Genomic DNA, 20,870 nt, shown 5'->3' with positions numbered 1-20,870 from the left:
TCACTGCTCGATCATTTATTGAGATATCTCTTAGATCTTTGGCATGTGTTTTGCTTATACCCTTGGCTATTATAGGATGACATGATCATTAGACTTTGTTTGTGATTGTTATAGTAAAAATTGATATAATGACCATTTTTGTCAAAAATTACAGTTTCCGGACTTAAACACACACACATTGCAGCACGTAAAACCACGCAAAACACTGCCAAAACTGGTGTCAAACATCAGGTACTCACATTACAGCCCATAAAAGTATTCTTCTGTGTGGTAATCCATAAATCACTTCTTGTAGAGCTTCCAGAACACTGTATCGCTTGAAAACAGGTCTACGGGTTGAGGTCCGACTTTCGGCCGCCATTGTGAATGCTATAGATCGGTTCTACATTTCTAACACAGTTTTCAACACGTGGTAGTAACTTATCCGAACGGTCTATGGGGAAAAACTGTGTTTAGAACCCCTACAAGTACTTGGACAGTGGTTAACTCCCATTTAGTTTTCAGAAATGTCCTGAAATGTTGTTGACACAAATCCCACGTACGAGATACGGTTATGGGCGTACGACAAACCGAAAATGACCACGTATTACATACGGGGTGGGCAGTGAAGGGGTTAAGACATGATTTTCTGTTCATGACTTGTGTAAATTTACTTCCATTTTATGATCAACTCCTTTTTAAGACATGATTTTCTCAGATTGTTTTAGGTCTTAGAATGAGGATCCGCTGTAGTTCAAGTTGTGTTACTTGCAGTTGAGCACTGGATACCATGGTTATACTGGTGTTGACAGATGGTTCAGCTGTAGTTCAAGTTGTGTTACTTGCAGTTGAGCACTGGATACCATGGTTATACTGGTGTTGACAGATGGTTCAGCTGTAGTTCAAGTTGTGTTACTTGCAGTTGAGCACTGGATACCATGGTTATACTGGTGTTGACAGATGGTTCAGCGCCAACTGGACCCCATGTACTGATTGTTCAGTTGAGCCCTGGTTACCATGGTAATACTGGTGTTGACAGATGGTTCAGCGCCAACTGTACCCCATGTACTGGTGGTTCAGTTGAGCGCTGGTTAACATGGTGATACTAGTGTTGACAGATGGTTCAGCGCCAACTGTACCTCATGTACTGATTGTTCAGTTGACCGCTAGTTACCATGGTGATACTGGTGTTGACAGATGGTTCAGCACTGACTGGACCCCATGCATGTACTGACGGTTCAGTTGAGCGCTGGTTACCATGGTGATACTGGTGTTGACAGATTGTTCAGCACCGACTGGACCCCATGTACTGATCGTTCAGTTGAGCGCTGGTTACCATGGTAATACTGTTGTTGACAGATGGTTCAGCACCGACTGAACCCCATGTACAGACTGAGCGGGTCGCCTGTGCCGCTGCTGCAGCGTTATGAGGTTGACGATATGGAGTTACAGCGACTGCGTGAGATGACAGAGACCAATCGCACTCTGCAGCACGACCTCAAGCGCATGTGAGTACTCGCTGTCCTTCTCTGCAAACATTCCACCCTCTAATTAGCACACTCCCCCCTCCCCTCAGCTTTTTTTCCCCATATCATATCATATACCTCATGTGGGCTAGAAAAGCCTTTTGCCTTTCGCGTGACTCACCTAAAGAATTAGAAATGATGCTGTCCGGCTGAATAGCTGTTCGTAGAAGAAGGCTCAAGATTTTATTGTCCTAAGAAGAATCAGGAAAATTGCTAAAAGGTTGAGATTTTCTTGGGTGATATTTAAATGAGGACAATTGTTCTGAGGATTTTTATCAAGAACTTCGAAACAAAACTTGAAAAGCTTACCAGAGAAACAAAACTTAATTTCCGTGCCATCTCTGCCCTTAATTTGACATTTGTTTAAAAAGATTTTATAGTCCAGGAGCTGGTTGTGTAAGCTGTAATATATTGAGGGTAAATTTTGAGGGTAAATGGCACTGAACTTCAACGCAAATATAAAGTGGAAAATGTGTTTCTGTCTTGACCATGATCGCATTATGCTACTTTGTTCGGAGCTTTAAAAAATAACAAAAGTTCATTAGCCATTTATAAGGAGAGGTAACAACTAATATGTGTGTTTTGTGTGTGTGTGTGTGTGTGTGTGTATGCGTGCATGTGTGCATGCATGTGTGTGTGTGTGTGTGTGTGTGTGTGTGTGTGTGTGTGTGTGTGTGTGTGTGTGTGTGTGGGTGTGTGTGGTTGCGGATGTTTATGTGTATGTGCCTGTGTGTGTGCGCATGTTACTTCATGGGTGCATGTCATTTGTATGTGGATGCACACTGTGTATCTGTGGGCCCAATTTGTTGTACCATGCCATGCCTACATGGTGTACATAAACTGTTCCTTCCACCACTGTTTTCATTTTCATACCTGATGTTGTGTCCATGGCTTGTTTTGTGTCCCAACAAATGACTGAAAACCCTGGTGCATGCGTATCTGCATTGTATGACCGCCTCTTGCTGTAGGAAAGCAAACATGCATGACGGGATGGAGGATGTTACTCATCTCTCCCAGGAAGAAAGCGATTTGTTGGAATGTTCCTCTAGCATGGAGCTCCTCTATGATAAGCCAGTGAACCTCAGTGAACACGACACACGCTTTCAGCATTCCTGGTCATCAGAATATATGTACCCGATGCACGAATTTAGGAATGACTATTACCGTGGCGGGGGGGACAGGAGAGAGTGGAGGGAGTCAGAGGGGGCTGCTTTCAACTTGATACACGGCCACCGTCAGGGCGGCACGCTCACAGACACTGAGAGAACCACATCCCAAAACATTTCAGACTCGAACACAGCGTTGTCCCCTTACCAGCTCTCCGAGCTTGACAGAGACGGAAAACTCAATCCTGGTGCAGCAAGAGAGGGACAGACACAAGCAAACTGTTGGGCAGAAAGACAGACAGCTACAGACAGTTGTCCTTCAAACCACAGTCAAAATCCTGTGAATTCTCTGTCTCCCGAGTCAGCTACAGACAGTTGTCCTTCAAACCACAGTCAAAATCCTGTGAATTCTCTGCCTCCCGAGTCAGCTACAGACAGTTGTCCTTCAAACCACAGTCAAAATCCTGTGAATTCTCTGCCTCCCGAGTCAGCTACAGACAGTTGTCCTTCAAACCACAGTCAAAATCCTGTGAATTCTCTGTCTCCCGAGTCAGCTACAGACAGTTGTCCTTCAAACCACAGTCAAAATCCTGTGAATTCTCTGCCTCCCGAGTCAGCTACAGACAGTTGTCCTTCAAACCACAGTCAAAATCCTGTGAATTCTCTGTCTCCCGAGTCAGCTACAGACAGTTGTCCTTCACACCACAGTAAAAATCCTGTGAATTCTCTGTCTCCCGAGTCAGCTACAGACAGTTGTCCTTCACACCACAGTCAAAATCCTGTGAATTCTCTGTCTCCCGAGTCAGCTACAGACAGTTGTCCTTCACACCACAGTAAAAATCCTGTGAATTCTCTGTCTCCCGAGTCAGCTACAGACAGTTGTCCTTCACACCACAGTCAAAATCCTGTGAATTCTCTGTCTCCCGAGTCAGAGTCTGAGTTCTTACCAGTCAGACAGGAGAGGCCTGTGATCACACCAGTCAGTCAGGAGAGGCCTGTTATCACACCAGTCAGACAGGAGAAGCCTGTGATCACACCAGCCATACAGGAGAGGCCTGTGATCACACCAGTCAGTCAGAAGAGGCCTGTTATCACACCAGTCAGACAGGAGAAGCCTGTGATCATACCAGTCATACAGGAGAGGCCTGTGATCACACCAGTCAGTCAGGAGAGGCCTGTTATCACACCAGTCAGACAGGAGAAGCCTGTGATCACACCAGTCATACAGGAGAGGCCTGTGATAACACCAGTCAGTCAGGAGAGGCCTGTTATCACACCAGTCAGACAGGAGAAGCCTGTGATCATACCAGTCATACAGGAGAGGCCTGTGATCACACCAGTCAGTCAGGAGAGGCCTGTTATCACACCAGTCAGACAGGAGAGGCCTGTGATCACACCCGTCAGACAGGAGAGGCCTGTGATCACACCAGTCAGACAGGAGAGGCCTGTGATCACACCAGTCATACAGGAGTGGCCTGTGATCACACCAGCCAGACAGGAGAGGCCTGTGATCACACCAGTCAGACAGGCGAAGCCTGTGATCACACCAGTCAGACAGGAGAGGCCTGTGATCACACCAGTCATACAGGAGTGGCCTGTGATCACACCAGCCAGACCGGAGAAGATTGCGATCTTGCTGGTCAGACACAAAGAGACGGGCCTGTGGGCGGCAGGAGACGAGCAGGACGGGACAAGACACGACACAAACTCTGTCACAAGCCCTGCCACTCTGGGTGACCGTAAGACAGCACCAAGCTCACACCAGTCTGTACAGGAAGGGGGTACGGAGCAGAACACCATGGTAGCAAAGAATAAAACCAACACAACAGTGACAAAAACCACACAGAGAACAGTGGGAAGGAATACAGCCTACATGAAACTGACAGAAAATGCACAGAGAACACCTCTGGTTATGGCTCAAGTCCACATGATAACATCAGAAACTGATCAGAGTACAGTGGCGAGGAATACAGCCCACATGACACTGACAGAAAATGCACAGAGAACACCTCTGGCTATGGCTAAAGTCCACACGATAACATTAGAAACTGATCAGAGAACAGTGGCGAGGAATACAGCCCACATGACACTGACAAAGACTGCAGGAAGAGCACTGGCTAGGGGAAAAGTCTACACTACAGCATCAGAAACTGCTCAGAGAACAGTGGCTAGGGGTAAAGCCCACATGACACTGACAGAAACCGCACAGGGAACAGCAGTGGCTTGGGGGGAAGCCCACACGACAGCATCAGAAACTGCTCAGAGAACTGTGACTAGGGATAAAGCCCACATGACAGCATCTGAAAATACTCAGAGAACTGTGACTAGGGATAAAGCCCACATGACAGCATCAGAAACTGCTCAGAGAACTGTGACTAGGGATAAAGCCCACATGACAGCATCAGAAACTGCTCAGAGAACTGTGACTAGGGGTAAATCTCACATGACAGCATCAGAAACTACTCAGAGAACTGCGACTAGGGATAAAGCCCACATGACAGCATCAGAAACTACTCAGAGAACTGTGACTAGGGGTAAATCTCACATGACAGCATCAGAAACTACTCAGAGAACTGCGACTAGGGATACAGCCCACATGACAGCATCAGAAACTACTCAGAGAACAGTGGCTAGGGGTAAAACCCACATGAGACCATCGGAAACTTCCCAGAGAACAGTTGCAATTGATGGGAAAACAAGCATGTCGGTGACAGTGACAAGAAAGGGAAGGAAACAGTGTGCACATGAGGACAGTTGTGAGCAGGGCAGCACCACGGTGAGACAGACTGATCACAGAACAGAGGGACGGGACAAAGAAAGCGTGGAAGTGACAGCAACAGTTCTCACACCAGGGAGGGCCAAAGCAGGCATGCTAGCAACAGACACAGAACGCAGAACAGGTGCAAAGAACCATGCAGGCATGGCAATAAGAGGTATTCCCTGCAGTCCAAAGGGCATGACTGGCAAGGCAACAGGGGGTATGGCAGCAAAAGACAACATCACGAATAACGCTCTCTGCAGTCCACAGGAAACGATAAGCAAGGAAACGGGGGGCAAGGCAACAGGCGGTAGCGCAACAGAAGGCAACATCACCAATAACGCTCTCTACAGTCCACAGGACACGACCAGCAAGGCAACAGGGGGCAAGGCAACAGGGGGTAGCACAACAGAAGGCAACATCCAGAATAACGCTCTCTGCAGTCCACAGGACACGACTGGCAAGGCAACAGGGGGCAAGGCAACTGGGGGTAGCACAACAGAAGGCAATATCCAGAATAACGCTCTCTGCAGTCCACAGGACAAGACCGGCAAGGCAACAGGGGGAAAGTTAACAGGGGTACGTAATGCAACAAAAGGCAGTATCCAGAATAACACTCTCTGCAGTTCACAGGACACGACCGGCAAGGCAACAGGGGGCAAGGCAACAAGAGGCAACATCCAGCATGATGCTGTCTGCAGTCCACAGGAAAGGACTGCTGGCAGGAGCAGATGGTATCTGACTGGTAAGCACAACCAGCACACGACGATCAGGAATAATGCACATGTGACCAGTGGGAATAGTGAAAACACGGTGACCAACAACTCCTGTAAAGCAAGTTGCGGTGATCTGTATTCCAGACCAAAAGATGTCATTTTGAAGAACAAAGATCTCTTTTCCAGCGTGCAGGAATGCATCAAGAACCTGGAAGTTGTAATAGAGAATGTTCGCAGACAGAACAAAGGGAGAGAAGCGGCAGACACAGGACAGGAGCAGGTCAAGCCAGACAACCAGGGGGAGCTGACAAGTGGGGTCAAGAGTGTGGAAGAGACAGAGGTGGACATGATTGAAAAAAGTGAGATAAACATGTCTGAAGAGAGTGAGACAGACACAGCTGAAGAGAGTGAGACAAACACAGGTGTATGGTATGAGACAAACATGACTGAAGGGTGTGAGGAGAACCCTGGTGTCAGTGATGGTGGGTCTGACAAGAGCGATGACGACTTCATCCATGACATTTTCACGTCCAACTACTTTCTCCGCACTAGCGACCTTCACTGCCCGGAGTTTGTGGAAAGTGAAACTAAGGTGGATCCACAGCCCATGTTTGACGAGCACTACACCCAGTTTTGCAGAACTACCCCTCAGCGCGACCCTCAGGGTGGTGGTGGTGTTCCCAGCCCCACTGAATTTAAGGTCCAGCACTTTCTGACGTGTGTGCAGGCTGCAAGACAAAACAGAGGCACTGGTGCAGGGGGAAGACCAACCATAGAGTTTTTCCATCTCAAAAAACTTCCACCCACTGATCAGGGCCTTGAAAACACCTCCTCTAGTAACTGTGGCAATAAATCTTCTGGTTTGTCTGCTGATAGTAAAGTGGCCAGATTGAATGTGCGTTCCAGACGAACACGGCTTGGTAGACGCTCATCAAAACAAAAAGAAATAGATGCAAATGAATTATCGGCACAGTCAGACGGTGCTAATACAAGGAATGCTGCACAGTTAGGAATAGCTGATCCTCAAGTCCAGAATTTGATCGGCAGTTTAGTGTGTGTTCCGTCAGGTCAAGCGGTGTCAGGAGAAGCTACACCGTCAGTCGTACCTGCAGATGATATGACTTGCGCTCAGCCAGTCAGTCCTGTCTCTGGGCTGTGTGGCAATGTGTCCATTTCCCCACCGATCAGTTTGCACCACCGATCACCACCAGCAATTCGGTCTTGCGCACCGGCCTCAGGTGGAGGCCATAAGACTGATACGTTCGAGTTGCACACAATGAACCCAGCACACTCTGATTTAGATGACAAGCTACTTGACCAGAAAGAACCAAGTGGGACTGAGAGGGAGCAGCTTACCTTTCTCACAGACTGGCATGGAGAGAGAGGCCCAAGGGTTGACAGGAAGTCTCAGGATGCCAGCACAGTGGTGGGTGTAGAGCTAGGGGATCCCAGCAGGAGCAGCAGGCATCGCGATGAAGAAACTCCACATGATAAGTACACTGGGCGTGCCGAAAAAGCCTGGTGTGATGGCAATACTGTTGAGCACTGTCAGGTTGGTGAAGAGATAGAAAGATGTCGGAAACAGGTGTTAGAATCTGAGTGGTGCACACAGCTAGGAGAGGCCTGCCATTCCAGTACTACACTGCTCACCACCAGCTCTGACCACTCTAGACAACAAGCACAAAGGCCACAGTCACAGACTGCAGACTTTTCTATCACAAGGACTGGCTTCAGCAGTCAGAGACAGGCGTCTCGCGCAGGCACAGAACTGTACAATGGATGTCAGGACGAAAGTTTGTGGTTTCAGGTACCCCAAAGTAAAACAGACTCTTGTGCTCAGAATGCCCAAATTGGGGCTCAGTCACCTGCAGAAGTGTCGGCCAGTAAGAAGAACTTGACTGACATGGCTTTGCCACATGGGCACATTGTCCATCGCAGCATTCCATACAAGTCACAGCACTTTAAAGCAACCTTAATGGGTAGGCCTGCCTTGCTGGTCAATCGCCAAACCAGGCCGGGAACAGCGGTCGGTTTTACAGAGCAAACCCTACATGACTTGGAAGGATGTGCCAACAAAGACATTGGTCACACCAACCGCTTTGAGAGAGCTGACAGTCGGGCAGAAGGCTTTCCTTGGGGACGGTCAGGGAAGAAGGAAGCAGACAGCAGGGAGGTCAGTTCTGACCGTTCAGTCAGTTCAGGGAGGTCAAGGCCTGTCCCTTGTAGGTGTCACAGCGACAGTCGCAAGGCAGGACGTACCTCCAGGATGTCACCCTCACCCACCAGACGTTCCCCTCACACTGAGTTCCTAGCCACCCTGCTAGAACTGCAATCTGGGCAGGGGACAGACACAGAGTCATGTAGTACTGGTACTGTTGCAGGCTGTCAGCAGAGTGTCTCAGAGTCCGACTTACCCCTGGATCTGGGGGTGTTCTCTAGAGAGTCTGCATCCAGCAACAAGTCTGGTCTGGTTGCCTTCAGTAATGAGACCCAGACCCTCACCTCTGCATGCAGCTTATGCTGTGCCCCCGGCGAGAGCAGTGGAGGCCTGCTTACTGTAGCCAGTACCTGTCAGACGGAACTGTGTTTGCCCTTAGACTGGGGCGACAGTCTGGATGGGTCTTCAGCTTGCAGCGTGAGGGACCACGAGTGTCTAGACCCGCTGGGCTACGTCTGCCTCGCCCCCAAGGAGACTGGCTCCACCCTCCAATATCTGGAGGAGCCAGGCTGGCGTGCGGGCCTGACAAGGGCCTGGGTGAAGGAGGGGGGACAGGTCATCATTGCTGCATGCCCCCCGGAGTTGGACACACAAGAATACAGGTGCGCCAAGCAGCAGTCTCTGGCAGGCCCCTTTCCTTCCCCCAACAGCTCCTTCCGCCAAGAGTCAGACGGCCAATCACTGACACTGAGGCCTGGGACACGGGAACAGCCACATGATGGGGCTTGTGGCGTGGCCAGGAAGCTCCAGCTGGTGGAGGAATGCATCGATATGAGCAGGGACTTCAGTCACCGAGTGGACAGCTTGGTTGAGAGATTGGGCAAGAGGCAGCAGCACAATCAGGCTGACACCATTCCTCACAGAAACAGGGGCAGATCTGTCAACAGCCGCGAACAGTGGAGAAACGCTAATACAGTCAGTTGTTTTGTAACGGCCATGGGTGAAGCCAGCAGCAGGTGTCCAGGCAGCGCACCGAACCATGGCAGTGACACCTCTACTCTCAGTACTGGGCCAGTCAGCAACAATTGGTCCCTTAGTACAGAACATGCTGGTGATAAAGGATCAAGCCCATATACAGGACAGACTATTGATAGAGGATCGAACAGCACTGCAGGACTGCAGGGCAGTAGATCTATCATCAGTACAGTACAGGCTTACAACAGAGGATTGACCATCTGTTCAGGGCAAAGTGTCACTTCAGGATCTGACAGCCCCCAAGGACAGACTAGAAATAGATATATCAGCGCAAGGCAAGCTAGCAACACATCTTCCATCAGCCCAGATCGTACAGCCAGCGTTGTATCTTCCTCAGAAGCAAGGAAAACGACAAATAAGGTATGGACCTGTGACTCATCTTCTGATGACACAGAGAGATGCGTGAGTAGAGGAGGAATTTCTCAGGGTCCTGAAGCTGGCGTTTCTGTGACAATCAGCTACTTGCACAACTGGGACCAGCCAAGAAGCTGCCCTTTGGAACACGAGAGACCGGCTGTGCAGCTTGTCTCTGGTCAGCCTTCCTATCAGCAGAAACCCTTGGGTCGTGCATCTGGACAGAAACCCGGTGGTTTTACATCTCGGCATAACCCTGGGCGGGAATGTGGTGTCCCTGGTGTTGGAAGCCTTCAATTCTGCCAGCAGACAGATTTAGATGACTGCTCCTTTTCTGTCGAAAAACTTGTACTGTGTCCGCCAAGGAAGACGTCAAATAAGATTGCTGCCACATACAACTCTGACACATTGGCTCACTTGGAAAAGTTCACATCCAAACATCAGGCATCAGGCAGACCTGTGTGGAATAATAATTTTATGAAGGGTGTGTCACTGGACTATAGACCCAGATATCATCGCCCACAGTCTGCTGGAGTAGGAACTGTGTCCAGACGCAAGATGAATGAAGCTGCAGGAGGAGCTGAATTTGGTCGTAGAACCAGGTCTGCATCATGGAGTAGGGCAGAATCAGTGTCCAAGATGACAGCTTCTGGGGCCCACAGTCACACCTGTACTCTGATGACTTCTAGGCAGGGCTCCACTCAGACAGTTGCAAAACAAAGATCCCTTCACACCTCAACTCCCAAGAAAAGCTCAAAACAGTCGACTCCTAGGAAAAACTCAAAACAGTCGACTCCTAGGAAAAACTCAAAACAGTCGACTCCTAGGAAAAACTCAAAACAGTCCACTCCTAGGAAAGGCTCAAAACAGTCAACTCCCAGGAAAAGGTCAAAACAGTCGACTCCTAGAAAAAGCTCAAAAGAGTCAACTTCTGGGCGAAGCTCAAACCAGTCAATTTCTAGAAAAAGTTCAAACCAGTCAATTTCTGGGCAAAGCTCAAACCAGTTAACTTCTAGGAAGAGCTCAAACCAGTTAACTTCCAAGCAAAGCTCACACCAGTCAACTTCTAGGCAAAGCTCAAACCAGTCAACTTGTAGGCAACGCTCAAACCAGTCAATTTCTAGGCAAAGCTCAAACCAGTCACTTTCTAGGCAAAGCTCAAACAAGTCAACTTCTAGGCAAAGCTCAAACCAGTCAATTTATAGGCAAAGCTCAAACCAGTCAATTTTTGGGGAAAGCTCAAACCAGTCAACTAGTAGGCAAAGCTCAGAACAGTCAACTTCTAGGCAAAGCTCAAAACTGTCAACTCCTAGGCAAAACTCAAACCAGTCAACTCCTAGGCAAAGCTCAAACCAGTCAACTCCTAGGGAAATCTCAAAGCAGATGACCAGTAAGCAGAGCTCAAAACAGTTAACACCTAGGCAGAACTCAAAACAGATAACTCCTAGGCAAAGCTCAAGGCAGATTACTCCTCAGCAGAGCTCAAGACAGATAAGTCCAAGGCAGAACTCAAAACAGATAACCCCTCGGCAAAGCTCTAGACATATTACCCCTGGGCAGAGCTCACAAAAGTTGACTCCAAGGCAGAGCTCAAGACAGATAAGCCCTAGGCAGAGAAAAATAAAGTTAACTCCTAGGCAGCGCTCAGGAGAGATTGTTCAGAGGCAGAGTTCCATTGAGACGTTACAGACTGCAGATGAAGAGAACTTGAATCAGAGTGGGGCCCACACAGAGCAGGCCACTAACACCAACACTTGCTGTCAGAGAAAGGAGAGGAAAGCACAGCGCACGCAGAGTGTTAGGAGCTCACAGAGAGAGTTGAATGTCGACAGGCAGATAGATAGGAGTGTGAAGACCAGGAAAGCCACCAGGAGCTGCCATTCCCTGCCATCCAGTCACAGGCTTAGAGACCACTCCGGCCGCGTCTCCACACCAAGGGATGAGTCTGTCAGCCCCTCGCGTAAAACCGTTGGAAAAGGTCAGAGGCAGTGCCTCAAAAAACAAGGTAGGAGAGACAAGGAAACACGTCGGGAAATACATGTAGATGTTTTGTGTGACAGAAGCGTGGAAGAGCCCCAGTCACAGTACTCTCGCTTGATGTCTGACCCCGCCCTTGAGGAGCTCTCACCACAATCTTGGGCTGACACCTCCCCACCTATCAGCGCAGGAAGTATAAGACAGGATGGTAGTACGGACAGCAGTCGGTTTCAGACAGAAACCCAGACTGGGGCACGAGCTCAGTCTTGGACACAGTTCCAGGGACAGATAACGGCTCAGGAGACACAGCCAAAGACAGGGATAGACAAAGAAGAGCAAAATGGAGATCTGCTGTGCGAAGTGTACTTGACATCGACGACTAAGAAATGTAAAAGTAGAAATAAAGACAGAAGGTTGTTGCCTAAATGCAAAAGAGATGAGAAGGGAAAGCCTGGAGGGACTGCTGCAGACATCAAAGACAAAGTCATCTTTGCTGTGTCAGTTGTGAAGAGAAGGCCAGACAGCAGCGAAGATCCTGGGACTGGATTGGATGAGACACATGTGAGTTTAACCAATGAACTGTCTCCAGACCAGAATGGATTGGATGAAAGACATGTGAGTTTTTACGATGAACTGTTCTCAGATCAGACTGGAGCAGCAGAGAAGCAAACAGGGATTCCTCATGACTTGCTGGATGACGTTCATGGTTACACATGGTCTGGCAGACAGACAGGGCTGGTGCTGGATGCCCGTCATGCCATTGTCTCTGGCATTGACTACAATAAACCAACCGACATCAAGAACATGAAACCAACTGACTCAAACTACTGGAAACCAACCCAGTTGCACATCCATCTTGAGGAGGCTAAGAAAAGCCAAGAGCCTGACAATACCTGTGTTACGCGGAAGAGGGAAGACCATGATCTTGTTTGTGGTGCGCAAGGTGATGACCCTTACTTTGCTTTGAATAAGAGAGGTAATGATCATGAGCTTGCTGGGGTTAAGAGAGGTGATGACCTTGACTTTGCTGGCATGGAGAGATGTGATGACCTACTGGACTTCACTTGGGCTGAGAGAGATGGGGACTTTCCTTTGGCTGGGTTTGAAAGATGTGATAACCTTGACTTTACTGGAGTTGAGATAGTTGATGACCTTGACTTTACTGAGGTTAAAAGCAGTAATGCCTTTGACTTTGCTGCGGTTGAGAACAGTGATAACTATGACTCCTCTTGTGTCGAGGAGTCAAGTGGTCAAGAGGAACACTGGGATGATGAATCCGAGTTAGACTCGACAGGCAGTGATATGAGCCCGATGCAGAGAGGAAATCCTGTGGGAACACTGCTGGAAGAAATAAATGACCACTTCCAACATCTGATACAACCTAAGAAAAATAGAATGGTGAGCACAGAGATCAGCCAGGAAGACTTAGTCACACCACGTCATGTGGAAACAGAGACAGAGCATAACATGACACTTTTTGAAAGGGACGGGAAGCGTATGTTGGCCATAATATCTCCCAGGACCAGGTTGAACAAGTCTGTGAGTGATGGCAAGTTTGCCATGAGCAGTGCAGACATGACCAGCAGCATAAGAAGCAGGGACGTAATAAGCAGGGACAGAGCGTACGGGTACAAAACGGTGCTCTTACGCAAATCATTATCAGAACTGCCAAGTAGAGAGGCAAGAAACAGGAAGGCAAAAAGCAGTGCAGTGTCAGCTTCGCCGGGACCACTTGCACATCCAGGCCTGTTGACCCAGTCCAGGAAGTCCAGTCAGAGCAAGCTCGCTTTCTCACAGTGTCATGGTTCACCCTCTGTAAAACATGAGTGCAGCGCCGATCACTGTGACCTTGACTTCCTTCACCCAGTCACTGTCCCCCCGCCTCTCCTCAGCCACCGTGGTGACGTGAACTCTGCCGAGGACTTTCTGTCAGATACCTGCCACGATACTAAACCTTCCTACAGTCCTCAAGCTCTCTCCATCCCTCAGCATGAGATTCCCATGACGGCGGCAGATGACAAGCAGCTGCAGGGGGCAAGGTACTATGACGACAGTTGGCACTGGCGGGGACAGTGCCTCATGCCCAGACGCCAGTCGAGGGTTTCGCGGGCACGGCAGAGGATGATCAGCGCGGTACTGCAGCCCTTGGCAGGGGGGCCTTCCCCATCCCGGGATGCCACACAGACACAGTCCTATGGCCGACAGCTTTTGCCACAGCTCAAGAGATCCTTAGTGCACCCTTCCTATGGCATTGTAGGGACACCTGTGGGGACACGTACACCAAGCTAGACACCAGTAGTGGTCGGGTTTTGTCGGGTTCGAGGAGTACGGGTTGTTGTGTTGTTGCAAGGAGTTGGGAGGGAGGTGCCTGAAAACCGTGTTCAGACACGAGTGTTGTTTTAGCCCACTCAGCAGGTTGGGTGCACAGTGTTATGTAGCAATGCCATTTGCAGATATCAGTATCACAGAGATAACTTGCACTCTGTGCTGTGCACCCTCCTGTTATGACACAATCACTGATCGTTTTAGTGAATGTATTAGATTCTTTAGTCTGACCTTGGGAAGGAAGGCTGTAAGAGTGGTCTGTTGATTTGCATAAATATAGCACTGATGGCTCGTTCATTTGGTCTGGCCATGGGGAAGGGGCATAATGCTGTATCCTATAGATTTGCAGAAAGTTGAAGGGATATGTTGTGGGTTTGAATGAAGGTAGTGCAGCATCCTGTATAAATATGTGCAGGTAGCTGATATAAAAAAGTGAGTGCAGTATCCCGTAGATGCACGAACTTTAGACATGACTCGTTTACATGTGGTCTGGTCATAGGGTGGGCAACAATGCATTTTTCTTTAGATCTGGAGGTATTGTTATTAACTTTAGATCTACAGAAATAATTGTACCATTCTGTAGATTTGCAGTAATGCATTACAATATCCTATACACACAAACACACCCACACTATGGCTGATGGGGTCTATGTCGACCAAAAGAGTGGGATTCCCTGTAGGTGGAGTTCCTGTAGAGGGATTCCCTGTATACAGGGAATATCACAGGGTCTAGGTCCTGTAGTGTTTTGCTGATATCGCTGAAAGTCACGTGATGCTTAGCGACATCGGTAGAATTTGATGGCTTTCGATATTTTTTTATATTTCCTAGAAATTCGAGCATGGTTTGCAAGTTTTATTGAAAAACTCCACCCTGTGGGAATCCCTGTATACAGGGAATCCCCCTACAGGAACTCCACCTACAGGGAATCCCACTCTTTTGGTCGACATAGACCCCATCAGCCACACTATGCTTTCTTACAGGCAAGGAAGTCATCCTTTGGATGCATATGTAGAACTGCAGACACTGTGGGTGTGGCTGGGTTACTTTCTTAACCACAGGGATGGCAGTCAATGCAAATTACCTGCAAGTCCACAGGAGAAAGTGCAGTAACATGTTGATCAGCACAAAATAATTCCATATCCTGTAGATTTTCAGGAAGTTATTGCATATCATGTAGATCTAAAGGAAGTACCAGTGCAGGTCGCGTAGATCTGCAGGAAGTAGTTGCAGCATAGTGTGGATTTTCTACTCTTTTTATGACTCATTTATTTGAATAGGGGTAAGTGAAGTGAGTCAGTGTAGCGTCCTGTGAATTTGCAGGAAGTTAAAATGGTATACTGTGGATACTGTGTTGTTTTTAAGGATTTTTGGAGCACATATTTTAATCTTCTAAGAATTGTTTTATGTACAATGCTTCTTATTGAAAATAAATTTTTGAGTATATACATACACAATGTACCTTGTGTTCAAGAGATCTTGCTTGAGTACTTGCGTGGATCAATCTGATCTTGATGTATTTGTGTGCATTCATGTGGATCTTTCATGAGATCTGTCAGTAACAGTTTTTGAGGAAACTATTTTCATGACACATTTCATCATGTCTGTGTAAATGTAACATATGTTTCATCATATTTGTTGAACTGGCTTTGCATGCAGTTGTGCCTGTGGGTGAGAGAGAGAGAGAGAGAGAGAGAGAGAGAGAGAGAGAGAGAGAGAGAGAGAGAGAGAGAGAGAGAGAGAGAGAGAGAGAGAGAGAGAGAGAGAGAGAGAGAGAGAGAGAGAGAGAGAGAGAGAGAGAGAGAGAGAGAGAGAGAGAGAGAGAGAGAGAGAGAGAGAGAGAGAGAGAGAGTATATGCATATATGAAGTTTCCAGGCTTATTTCATGGGGCAAGTATACTTTTCTTAAATCTGTTTACTTCTGTTATTTTTCTCCATTGACAAAAACATGTGTGTGTGTGTGTGGGGGGGGGGGGGGGGATTGTTACTAATGTTCATGAGCAGAGTAGCTCCAGCTTGTCTTTTCTTCTTGTTGGCTGTGCTGCACACAAAGAGGATAAATGATCAAAACAAAAAGCTGTGCAGTTTGTGAACAGTGGCACAGTGTATGTCATCAGGGAAATAAGGGGAAGGTGAAGCTACACTTGCTCTTCCCTGCCCTGTCTGTCTTGTTTGAACCAGCGTGTTACTTTGTTTTCCTTGTTTTTCTTTGGGGTTGTAAGCGTTTCTGTTCGGTTTTGCTCAAGTGCATGCATGCATGTGTGTGTGCACGCACATTAGAGAAAGAAAGTGAACTGTTCACCTCTACACAGCTTTCAAAGTACATTGTACCAGGATTCAAAAAAGTACGAGCTAGATGGTTTCATCTGTATTGAGAAAGACCAGAGGAACAAAAACATTTGATGGTGATTGCTGATCTGATTAATTACCATGGCTGATATTGATACTGTAGTTGATAAAAAATTGTGACTCAATACTGTCTGCTTTGATGAGAGGGGATTTTAAACTGGTAAACTTTTGTTTAAATTTTTGTCAGTTTGAGAGATATGACGTAAGAGTGGAAATTGTTTGTCTGATGGACAATAAAAAGACACCAGTAGACTGGAGCACAAGTGTTTTTTGACTCACATGCGAAGCAAAAGTGAGTCTATGTACTCACCCGAGTCGTCTGTCCGTCCGTCCGTCCATCCGGACGTCCGTCCGGAAAACTTTAACGTTGGATATTTCTTGGACACTATTCAGTCTATCAGTACCAAATTTGGCAAGATGGTGTATGATGACAAGGCCCCAAAAAACATACATAGCATCTTGACCTTGCTTCAAGGTCAAGGTCGCAGGGGCCATAAATGTTGCCTAAAAAACAGCTATTTTTCACATTTTTCCCATTATCTCTGAAGTTTTTGAGATTCAATACCTCACCTATATATGATATATAGGGCAAAGTAAGCCCCATCTTTTGATACCAGTTTGGTTTATCTTGCTTCAAGGTCAAGGTCACAGGAGCTCTTCAAAGTTGGATTGTATACATATTTTGAAGTGACCTTGACCCTGAACTATGGAAGATAACTGTTTCAAACTTAAAAATTATGTGGGGCACATGTTATGCTTTCATCATGAGACACATTTGGTCACATATGATCAAGGTCAAGGTCACTTTGACCCTTATGAAATGTGACCAAAATAAGGTAGTGAACCACTAAAAGTGACCATATCTCATGGTAGAAAGAGCCAATAAGCACCATTGTACTTCCTATGTCTTGAATTAACAGCTTTGTGTTGCATGACCTTGGATGACCTTGACCTTGGGTCAAGGTCACATGTATTTTGGTAGGAAAAATGTGTAAAGCATGTGAGTCGTATGGGCTTTGCCCTTCTTGTTTCTTCTTCCATTTAACACCCAGGGTCAACGTTCTGACTATTAGTGTTTCTTTTACCTTGTAAAAGAGAAATGTCTACCTTCTTTATAGGAGAATGATGAACGTGTGTTGATTTCACTTTGTTGCAGAAAATTCCCACACACAGGGCCTAGGACCCCACGAAAAGAGAGAAACAAGGTACAGATCATTGCACTTTTTCTCTTTTTGTAATCTCACTCAACATATATTACGAACATGCTGATTTCTTTTTACACTATCGCTGAACAGCCTAATCAAAGGGTGATATGCACAGACTTCTAACCTTCAATTATGAACATACCATCAAGACTTGTTTTATGTGTTTGTGGATCAGGGGACATTTTCATTCTTGGTTTATGGAGTCATCATTAATTAACTTGTACATGATGAAAGAAAAATTCACAATTGAGTTGCCTGCGTAGAGAAGACAGTGTGGAGACAAGCAAAGATTGCATGTGTTGTGTTATGACATGTATACTTTGTTTGTTTGTTGATAAATCAATGACCATGGCTGTTTCAACTTGATAGTTTTACTGAAGTTTCACTGTTCTCTGTGTTGTTTGCAAAGAGAAATGTTGATAGTTTTACTGGTGGTTCCTTATTGTCTGCACAGTCTCGGGGTAAGAGCCAGCAGCGTCATGAGGCTGGAACAGCCAACACCGATGATGATGCTGTCAACACCAACAACACCACCACAGACAACAACACCCACGGCGGGGAGACTAAGCAGCAACCTGGAGACATGGAGATGTCGCCTGGTCCTGACGTCATGCACCCCCCCTCCCCTGTCTCCTCCCCCCCACTCACACCCAGGCCATACGCCCACGACCCTCAGCAAGAGGAGCTCACTCAGCAGGAACATGCAGAACAAGGGGAGCTAATTCACCAGGAAACTACAGAACAAGGGGAGGCCAGCAGGGCTGACGAAGGGGAGGTAAACCCTGCTGGTGAGGAGGAGGAGGAGGTGGGGGATGAGGAGACACAAGAGTGGACAGAGGCAGGGGATGCTTAATGTTGGGGTGTTTTACCACTCCTTTCTTCATTCAACAACTAAACCCCTAATTGTGTCGCTGAGTTTATCTTTCACCGACTAGACCATTTGTGTCAGACTTTTACAATCCGTGACTAGACCAGTTGTGCCACTGACTTTATCGTTCAACTAGACCCTTTGCGTCAGACTTTATCGTTTAGCGACATGACCATTTGTGTCACTAGGGCACTGGTGGTATGTGATACAACAGTTGCCGTCATTAGGTGACTAGGCCAGTTGTCACTGAGTTGTGTTGGCATAGTACTTTTGGTGTGTGATATGACTGTTTGCATCGCTCAGTAGACAGGTCATTTGTGCCAGCCATAAACTGGTGGTGTAATGTATGATTTACAAGTAGTCGCCAGCTAGCAGCAAGTTAGCAGCTTGCGATAGGACTGTTTAAAATATCGACAGACAGCATCTGCAGATTCTGTGGGAAAGTAACTGTATTTGATACAACTTACGACGGTGAGTTGACAGCATCCTGTGAGTTGACAGCATCCTGTGAGTGAGCAAGAAGTTTGTGGGACATAGTATGGGTGTCGTGGTTCACTGACCACAGCGTATGGGTCAGAAGGAAAGCAGGTGAAGGTGACTACTTTTGTGAACAGCAGTATATGTAGTTGAACAGGACGAATCAGCTCAACAATGATGCATCATCTGTGTTAAAATGGAAGTCCCAGCCAGAAGTGTGTACAAGTGCTGTGATAAACACGTTGATCACACTGGCTTTGTAAACAGTTTCTCTTCACTGGCAAACTTACTGATTGAACAAGGTGGTGAAGAAATGAAGCTTTTGTGATGAAGATAATGGCTGAGAGATCCACATAAATAAAAGTAAACTGCATGCTGACTGATGAGCTGGGAGAAGTATGACACCCTCATCTCTCCTGTACATGCACATGTCAGCAGTTCTTTATTGGTTTGCTCATAATATTCTTCTGTATCATCATGTTTCACTTGCTTCATTATCCTTCATGATGTTGTTCAAAACTGTCAACATGTTAGAATGTTTCTCTGTTTCATTGCGCTGTTCTTATAGTCTCTTATAGGCTGGCTCTGTGGGAGAGCTTCTTAGAAAGATGCAGTATCTGACGTCTGCATCGCATACTGTGTACAATACGGGAACTTCTTTTTTAAGACCCATCAATATAATTATAAGACTCCTTCTATTATGCAACCATTATTTTTTCAGACAGTTTCTTTATACTTATAGTGCACTAAATTGACTTCCATCAGAAGACTCCCCTCTCTTTTAAGACTTACATTTTTCACATTGTATGAATGCAGCTCCCGATGAACATTTGGCAAATAAAATATTATACGTTATTTGTATTTGTGACCAAAATATGACATTTTACACAGATCGAGACAGCCAGTGTTCCTCCGAGACCGTGCCAGCGGTCGAGGGGAACAATGACTTGAGGTCCGTGACAAATGTCATGTTTTGGTCAAAAATACAAATAACAGTTGTGTATCAATCAATTTTAGTTAGAATTCCTTTTAGTTTTTTACAATTGAACGCACGCAAACGTGCACTCTTGTATAGTTTCAGCTAGCCGCCTAAATACATTTTTAGTCGGACTGACATCCCATGGTCCAAAGAAGGAAACTCCAATTTTCAATCGATATATATGTATAAATATATATATGCACTTTGGAAGTATTCACATGGGTGGGACTGAAAAATGTCATGAATCCTGAAGTGGGGTCCAGGGGCAACGCCCTTGGCTGGGGGTCTGGTGGCAGCGCCCCCAGACGCTGAAGGTTTTGTATAATTAACCATAATGGAATCCGGATTTCCGGCATATACCGGAAGAATCCCACCCATGTATTCATGAATGGAATCTGTGAAGAAGATAGTTGCATTGTGCATTTGTTGTGCACTCACCAGCTGTTGAGAGCGGAGGAGACCAAGTTAGTCTCCATGAACAGAATATCAGCTGCAAGGGCACCACCATGCATGTCCCAGGTGTCCATTGAAGGATTTAAATACCTATCCAGGTTACTTGTACTGCAAACATTCCCACCAGTTCCTTGTTTGTTTGGTTACTTTTTATGTTTCTTCGTAGTTACTGACAAGTGTGTACATTTATACCATTTCTCAGTCTACACAATTAGGTTTTACTCATTACTGAATTACAGACGCATCAGTTGTTACAGAATTGTGTATCTTGGGACTATTGTTGATTATTGCTAGTTACATTGTACCTTGGTAGACTCTGATCCATGTTTTGGACTGAGACAATACACGCACAGCTATTTATCACCAGTGTATCTGCGTTATGTGTGGGCATGTCAGAGAGGATTATTCACTAATGCTATCTTCCCCTCTCTCTCTCTCTCTCTCTCTCTTAGAATAGTCCCTCTCTGGGCAAGGGCTGGTTGAAAAGAAGCTCGTTTATATTGCTTATGCCACAACCCTCGTAAAATAAAATTTGATTTGATTTGATCTCTCTCTCTCTCTCTCTCTCTCTCTCTCTCACTCACACAGGAAGAAAAATAACCCCACA

The 20,870-nt window shown here is 46.7% G+C and overlaps 1 protein-coding gene across 3 annotated transcripts in view; it reads left to right on the top strand.

Moving 5' to 3' along the window:
• LOC138971772 (serine-rich adhesin for platelets-like) overlaps positions 1-15,389 on the top strand; it is a 38,228-nt gene extending 22,839 nt beyond the window's left edge. For all 3 annotated transcript variants that reach the window (XM_070344581.1, XM_070344573.1, XM_070344589.1), the window contains exons 6-7: positions 1,339-1,487; positions 2,474-15,389. In XM_070344581.1, coding sequence (XP_070200682.1) covers positions 1,339-1,487; positions 2,474-13,898 — 11,574 coding nt within the window. In that variant the 3' untranslated portion in view covers positions 13,899-15,389. The remainder of the gene's footprint in view (positions 1-1,338; positions 1,488-2,473) is intronic.
• The last annotated feature ends 5,481 nt before the right edge of the window (positions 15,390-20,870 follow it).

This window comes from Littorina saxatilis, linkage group LG1, assembly GCF_037325665.1.
Source record: "Littorina saxatilis isolate snail1 linkage group LG1, US_GU_Lsax_2.0, whole genome shotgun sequence".
Taxonomy (NCBI): domain Eukaryota; kingdom Metazoa; phylum Mollusca; class Gastropoda; order Littorinimorpha; family Littorinidae; genus Littorina; species Littorina saxatilis.
The sequence above is the reverse complement of the archived record's forward strand: the minus strand, read 5'-3'. Positions and strand labels throughout refer to the sequence as shown.